The sequence below is a fragment of the Hydra viridissima genome, unplaced genomic scaffold (genome assembly GCF_058129835.1).
Source record: "Hydra viridissima isolate aposymbiotic clone 2 unplaced genomic scaffold, HvirCarnegie_v1 scaffold_10, whole genome shotgun sequence".
NCBI lineage: Eukaryota > Metazoa > Cnidaria > Hydrozoa > Anthoathecata > Hydridae > Hydra > Hydra viridissima.
The window spans coordinates 9,910,001-9,918,269 of record NW_028324309.1 but is presented as its reverse complement, the minus strand read 5'-3'; the positions used below and the strand labels follow the sequence as shown (position 1 = coordinate 9,918,269).

General features: G+C 30.0%; 2 protein-coding genes across 2 annotated transcripts in view; one reads left to right on the top strand and one right to left on the bottom strand.

Moving 5' to 3' along the window:
• The first annotated feature begins 48 nt into the window (after positions 1-48).
• On the top strand, positions 49-4,428 carry LOC145181739 (tubulin beta chain-like). Its single transcript, XM_090101300.1, has 5 exons — positions 49-482; positions 2,541-2,769; positions 2,916-3,373; positions 3,459-3,953; positions 4,122-4,428. Exons 1-5 carry the CDS (start codon positions 426-428, stop codon positions 4,251-4,253), a joined length of 1,371 nt encoding a protein of 456 aa, XP_089957426.1. The 5' UTR covers positions 49-425; the 3' UTR covers positions 4,254-4,428.
• Positions 4,429-5,206: 778 nt separating this feature from the next.
• The window catches only part of LOC145181741 (ciliary microtubule inner protein 2B-like), a 6,513-nt gene continuing 3,450 nt past the window's right edge, over positions 5,207-8,269 (bottom strand). Inside the window, exons 3-5 of the mRNA XM_090101098.1 lie at positions 6,819-7,109; positions 6,502-6,684; positions 5,207-5,370 (exon numbers count right to left, since the gene is read on the bottom strand). Coding sequence (XP_089957224.1) covers positions 5,282-5,370; positions 6,502-6,684; positions 6,819-7,109 — 563 coding nt within the window. The 3' untranslated portion in view covers positions 5,207-5,281. The remainder of the gene's footprint in view (positions 5,371-6,501; positions 6,685-6,818; positions 7,110-8,269) is intronic.

The window sequence follows — 8,269 nt, the reverse complement described above, 5'->3', positions numbered from 1 at the left end:
TTTATGCAATATTTTAGTGAAAGTAAAATAATCTTTATGCAATATTTTAGTGAAAGTAAACAATTTATAAAATTATTTGCAATAATATTAACAGCATATACTTTATATGTTTAAAGAGGCTAAGTGATTCACAAATGATGTCTACTGGCTAGTCCTCGTTGAGAAGCGCTCATATTTCATAAAATATTTTACGATAGGTCTCAACAAAGCTGCTTGGAAGAGAAAAAACGCTAAATATTTTTGCAGCATGATTTTCTGATCAACTCACCTTTAGCATTCATTTTCAAAACAAATAAAATAATCTAAATCGATCTGATTTTTTCTTATAACAGTTTTGCAACTGAGGTCGGAAATGCTTGACGGCGCATCGAATGAAAATTAAGCCAATAAACAGTTAAAGTGTAAATGTCAAAAATTTCTTTGTAATGCAAGAGATAGTGTCGCTACAGTTTGGGCAATGTGGAAATCAAATCGGAACAAAGGTACTAATAATCTAAATTAGCCATTCCAGACGATTTTTTTATAATTCAAATAAACATATACAATTTATATCATTGTATAGAGCTTGACTTGACTTAAAAAATGAGGGGTCATTCGGCCTTTGAAGTTAAGCGGATCTAAAGTTATTGAATTTTTTGTAGTGCAAAAATTGATGATTTTTTGACGAAAGGTATAGGGCTTAAGTATGGAAAATTTGCAATGTTATGGCACCGAAAAAGAGAGTATTTTTGGATCATATTGACTTTTGAATAACTTTTGAACCGTTATTACATTTGACTTGATATTTTCCATATTGATTCATCAACTATAAAACAACAAAAAAAAAAAAATTAATTCTGTCGGGATTGTCCAGAATCGTCTATTTTACAGACTGTGGGTTTTAACTTATTTACTTAGTTTTGGTGCCATATTGACTCTTGAATAACTTTTGAACCATTATTACATTTGACTTTAGATTTTTTATAGTGATCCAACAACTATAGGCAAATAAAATATCACAATTTTTTTTTAATCTGTGCGGCTGCCCAAGTTCATCTATTTTACGCAAAACGCGAGGTAAGAATTATTTTGTTCTATCTTCCATTTTAAAAGTTGGGAGAAGATGAGTTATCAATTTTAGTTAGTAATAATAACTTTTAAAATACGCATTATTTTATTTTATTTTTTTCAAATAATTTGCTTAAACATAAATTATTTAAAGAAAAAGTTATTATTTCTTTAAAAATTAAAGCTAAAACTTTAAACAATATTACTTTTAGAAAAAATCAAAAACTTTCTCCCAACGTTAAAACTTGGAGATAGAACAAAATGATTGTTACGTCGCGAAAATCAAAATAAAAAACGTCATAAAATATGCGAAGGAATATAGATATATATATATACATAATTTCTATATACAAATCCTTAGAATCTATTCTTCAAGAAAACATAAATAAATACTTGTTATAAAAAGAGGAAAGACTAAACTTGCAATTTCCACATGGACACTTTTAAAAAAGACTTTTTTTTAAAAAAATTAACCTTGAAGTTTTGAAACGCTAAGAACTAAAAATTTATGTATAAAAGTTAAAAAGTGTCCACATTCCATTAGATTCCTCATACCTTTTTTGATATACACGGAAAGTTTTATAAAAATTGGATGTGTTTTGGTACTAAAGAATCCTAACCTCCAAAAGCTTCGTTTTAAAAAAACGCTCCCGCTTCAAGCTTTTTTCTTAAAAGTGGTCTTAAGATATGGATAAAATTTAAATGAAGCCATATTATACATAGTACTTTCTATACTTGGCTAGAAAGAGGTTGAGTAACACTAATTGATTAAAAAAACCTCAAGGTGTTTGCTTAAGCATACAAAAAGATATAAGAGAGTAAAGTTCATGAAAATTTCGTGTTTTTTGTCAAACGTCAAATGTTTTTCATTGAGCCGTGGAATCGCTATCTAAATAATAAAAATTAGAAACGATATGCAGATTGTCCACGATTAAGATGCCCTTTTAGTTTAAACTGTTGGTAACTTTAGTTCAATACTTTTTTGTCTTCAGCTTAAAAATTTTTTATAATTTTTTGGGGTTCTGATGGAGTTGTTTCGACTTTAACAACAAATTTTTAGCATATTATCTTCTGAAAAAGAAGTTCTCAACCCGATAAAATGACACTGGTTTCTTTTTTTACGTAATTTTAACGGATTCGGCTTTGTGCCTTGGTGAGCCTTGGATCGCTTTTTATAATTTTGTTGAAATAATTCTAATTTCCATTTTTTAATGAATTCATAATCTTAAAATGATTTTTAAATCAATTATGAGTTTGTTAACCTGGTCTAGAAATATAAAACTCATTCTATAATTTTATAAAGCTTTGCTTTTTTTGGGTTAACATTAATGTAAATCAGACTCCGATTCTAAGATCATTTTCAAACTGACGAATTCTCTATTCAAATATCCACTGATGAGTTTAACACAGGTTCTAATAAAATAAAACGTACTACATATCGAGAAGTTAAGCACGCTATTTTCTTCCGATATTTTATTTATGGTTTTAAATAGTTTTGGGAGGCGATATGTGAAGAGCACAAAATCGATAAAGATGGCGTACTAAGTGATCCAAACAATGGAAATAACGGGAAAATCGGAGTGTGCTTTCATGAGAATAGCAATGGGATTAACAAAAAGTATGTTCCGAGAACAGTACTTGTAGACTTAGAGCCAGGTGCTATTGACGCTGTTAAAAGTGGCATTAATAAAGGGCTATATAGACCAGATAACTTCGTTGCAGGTAAATACACTATTTTTTCTACCTAAGTTATTTATTTTCAGTAACCAAAGCATAATTAACTTCATTGTCATTTTAGAAATTATGTATTACCTGTTATACACCGTATGCTTGGATGTATAATAAGTACTCTTAGATAATTACTTTAGGTAACGATGGCGCAGGAAATAACTGGGCAAAAGGGTACTTATTCTGCGGAAACGAATATATAGAGCGTGTATTAGATATCATTAGAAAAGAAGTGGAAGCTTGCGATTGTATGCAAGCTTTCCATATGATGCACTCTCTAGGAGGAGGAACAGGATCAGGTTTTGGTAGCCTTACATTAAGCAGACTTCGAGAAGAATACCCTGATGTTTTGTTCATTAACACAAGCATATTCCCCTCTGCGTTGGTTTCTGAGGTTATTGTAGAGCCTTATAACACTGTTCTTTCACTAGATCGCCTGTTAGAGCAATCTGATGGCGTCTTTTGTATGGACAACGAAGCTCTCTACAAAATTTGCTTAAATAAATTAAAACAGAAGCGAGTCACTTATGACAAACTCAATGAATTGGTTGCTGCTGCAATGAGTGGAGTAACTACTAGTCTGAGATTTCCAGGGCAGGTGAGCTGTTTTTCAATTATAGTTTTAAATCTTCGCATTTAAAACCTACTCCATTGTTAAGCTACGTTTTATTAATTTTGTTTAGCTAAACGCTGATATCCGCAAGCTTTCAGTGAACATGATTCCTTTTCCAAGATTGCATTTTTACATGACTGGCCTATCGCCCTTACTCAGTGCAGACGAACAAGGGTATAGCAAACAAGGAGTTGCTGAACTGACTCGTGATTTATTTGAGCCTTCTCATATGATGGTTGACTGCAATCCACGTGCAGGTCGTTATTTGACGTTTGCGGCAATGTATCGTGGTGCCGCTTCAATGAGAGATATTGACGAACAGTTAAAATTGATTCAAAATAAAAATAGTGCATATTTTGTGGAGTGGATACCTCACAATGCTAAAGTTTCTTCGTGTAACGTTGCACCGAAGGGACATACGCTAACAGCAACTTTCTTAGCAAATAATACAGCGCTTCAAGATGTAATGCGAAGAATTCGGGATCAATATCTGAAGATGTTTAAAAGAAAAGCTTTTTTACATTGGTACACAATCGAAGGAATAGAAGAGATGCAATTTACAGAGGTACCAGGCATTTAGTGATTTGATTTCCCATGTTTTGCGTTTCTTTGTTAATAATTTTGAAATAAGTGAGTAATAATGAAATAAAAATTGGTGATGCATGCTAAAAACAATAAATGGCTAAAAATCAATTTAGCATGGGGGTAACATAAATACCTTATCTCATTTCAGGCCGAATCAAATATAAACGATCTAATATCTGAATACGAGCAATTGACGCTTATGACAGTGGATGACTTATGTTGCTGCAATGATTTAGAAGACTCACTTGAAGAACTGGATTCTGGAATTTCTTGCCCGTAATTTCATGTGAGATATACTAGAACTTTGAAAATCAACTCAGTTTGACTTTCCTACCTCCTCTCCCTTCCCCACCATTTTATTATGGCGTAGCAAATAATCAGAATTTGAACGACTTTGCATAAGAATGTTTTAAGATCTGGTATGTGTAATAAATAATGGCAAATTTCGTTAGTTACTGCACGTTTACAATTACAAGAAATTTATAACTTGAAAATATTTCATAGTTCGCATGTAGTGGTTAGGTTGGGATCTGCAGGTAGGTTAGGGCTGGTGCTTAGTAATTAGATTGATACGTTTAAGCTGATTTCAATTGCGGTTGACAAATGACAGTTCATGTTGCAAGTTAGAATTGTTTTTCTGAGCCCGTATTTTACTTAAAAATTAAAAAAAAATAATAATAATAATAATGATAGTAATAATGTTAAAGAAATTAAGAAAAAGAATCATTACAAAGTACAATTTAATCGGACCATGTTTTATTAAAATGGAATAAATAAAATCGTAAATAAAAATAAATCCAATTTTAAAGAATATTTTTTATACAGAATTATATAAATTAAGTCATTTTTTTAAAAGGTTTAAAAAGTCGAATTTAGTAACTATTTAGTTATAATATTATGCAGTTTTTGTTTAGTTTAAATTATTTTTTTAAAGTTTTGACTCAAGTTTATGAAATAATTTTTTTTTTAAATTTTAGTTATTATCGAGAGGAATATTAAAATGTTTTACGCCTTGTAAAATCTTAATGTTTTACGCCTTGTAAAATCTTAATTTTACAATCAATCTTGTTGATTAGTGAGATAGGATTCTCTTAATGCTTCTTTTTGTGTTCCTCTGATTCGTATTCTCCAATATCTTTTTGAATCTGAGATCTTGTTCATACGGAAATCAATTCATCTTAAAATGACCTGTTCTGAATTAAGAATTACAATATTCGAGCAAAAAAAAACAACTTTTAAACAGGTTTCAATTTAAATAAATATTTCATCTATAAATAAAACGGTATTTAAATAAGTAAATGAAAATGTTCATTCGACTTTTTGAGACTTTCTCGATGCACTGTAACCAAACGTACCTGCACTGTAACCAAACGTATGACCGTAACGGAACTTTTCTCCTAAAATAAGAATATAAATGTTCAGAATATATTATTTTCAACAATCGACTAATTCCAAATCAACTCAGCAAGTTTTTCAAATTTTTTTTATCTATACCTTTTTGATTTTGTTGAAACTTGGTACAGTTAAAGAACTCGATTAAAAATTGAAGAAATTTGGACACCCAAAACAAAATGGTTTTCAAGATACTTAACATTCAAAAATCCCATTTAAAACCGGTTTATAACCTAAACATCAATGAGTAACTTGCAGAGAATTACAGCTTTATAGTCCGTAATGAGTTCCAGAATTTTCACTGAAACTGTAAATTGAACAGCTGTACTATACTACAATATAAAAAGTTTGTTGACTCACAAGTCATTTTGCATTTTGACATAAAATAATGTTAACATGGTCCATGATGTACAAAATGTTATTTCTAATTTTATTCAAACCTAATAAAGGAATAAAGGCCACAGATAAAGGAAACTGAATGTTTTTTAGATGGTTGGGCCGGCCAATGTAAAAACAACAGCAACAAAAAAAAACATTAAAAATCTATAGATGCATCAATGTCATTTTTGATGCATGAATATCATTTTTGATGGTAATCACATGGAGATTTACCAACCAAATCTTCATGTGAATGTTTTGAAGGCATATTAAAAAGAGCCACAATAAAGTGCCTCCATACTTTACTAAGAATAAAAGTATGTTAAAATAACCTAACACCCTTTTTATTGAAAGGATGGTTCTTTTCAAAATATTTGAAAAAACATGAAAATCTGATTTTAAACGCATAATTTCATTACTTTTAAGTAATTATGTTTATAGATTTTATGAATTTGTTTTTTTTTAGTTACCGTGTGAACCGGCCTTAAATGAGATTTTTGAAAGTTGGATATCTTGAGAACCATTTTGAGTTTCAAAAAAATCAGGTTAAACAGTATTTTTAAACAAACATTTGTTTGACATGGAACTACCTAATAATAATTTAGAAAAAGCTTATTTCAGCATTTGATTTTTACTAGCAACCAGATATCAATTTAAAAGGCAACAGTTTACAGGATTTCCATACAGAGACCTCCACTAGTATAATAATGTTTTTATTATATATTGACATGATTGAATAAAAAAAAAATTTCTGCTACCTGGTATGTGTCCGGTATAATGTGGAACCATGCCTGAGTTTTCAAAGTAAACGGTTCTGGTATTTTGACAATCTTTAGTACTTTCCTTTTCAAATATCGGAAACTCTGACAAAATCTTTTTGTTAGCGCATTTGCTTGTAAAATGACACAATGCTAGATTTGTTATCTTTGGATAACCAACACCTGTGAAATGAAGGGTTATTTGAAGTCAAATGAACTTTTTACACAACTTATTCATTGTTACTTTTTTAAATAAGGGTGAAAGAAAAAACTTTGTTGTCCTCCCTCACAGAACTTAAATAAACTTAAATTTTTACCAATAATTTCACGCGATCGAGGAACGAAGCCCGTATAACCTGACATCATATGCTTTCTTGGATCATCAATTGACAAAGTATATGGCGAAAGGGAATGCTGTAAACCTTTTGGAAAATACATCATTTTCTTATCTGTAACTGCTTTCATTGAAATAGAGTTTTTAACAATGCTAAACAAGTTATTTGAGTTCCTGTAAAGCTCTTGCTGGTCTTTCTCCATGTGCAGTATCGCATTTCTAGTGAACAGCGCATATCGATCACCAAAATAGTGTTGTCCCTTTGGAATGTATCCTAATATATATAGGTGTACATACATACATACATACATACATACATACATACATACATACATACATACATACATACATACATACATACATACATACATACATACATACATACATACATACATACATACATACATACATACATACATACATACATACATACATACATACATACATACATACATACATACATACATACATACATACATACATACATACATACATACATACATACATACATACATACATACATACATACATACATACATACATACATACATACATACATACATACATACATACATACATACATACATACATACATACATACATACATACATACATACATACATACATACATACATACATACATACATACATACATACATACATACATACATACATACATAGAACTGTACAAGATGACTCGTCAACCTTTCAACCTAAAACAACAACTATGAAAAGACATACACATGGGGACTTATTCAACTTGCCTTATAAATAAATGATAAAGCGAAAAAAAGAAATGTTAAAAACAACGACCGTAGAAGACGTAGACACGATGATTTATCAACCTGTCACGTAAATAAATGATAATGGAAATAAGAAAAGTGAAAAAAAAAAAAAAAAAAACTGAGAAAAGACGTAAACACGAAGGCTCATCAACCGGCCACATAAGTAAATGATGAATAGATATCGCAACGGAAAACAACAAAAAACTATAAAAGCTCAAAAAAAAAGAGTTTTACGGAGAGGAAAGATACGGATAGAAGGAAGAAGACGGCGTTTTAAAGAAAACGAGAGTTTTAAGAAAGTTTTTAAGAAGAATTTTAAAGAGAAAGAATTTTTGTGATTTAAAAATATTTGAATAAACAAGAAGTTTTATGAGTGAATAAAAGTGAAAAAGAAATAAAGAATTAAACAGAAGTCAAAAGGAATATTAAATAAGTAATAAAAAAAAATTCGTATAAAAAAGAAGAACAGAATGAGGAATAATTGATTAAAAGAGTATCGAACATTACTAGTAGAGAAAGAAAGTATTATTTGTATTTATATAAACGTAATGAAGAAAAGAGTGCTAGCCATTACACACAAATAGAACGTTTATTGAGTTATATTGTATAATAGAATATACTGACGAAGGCAACCTTAACCCTTTACACA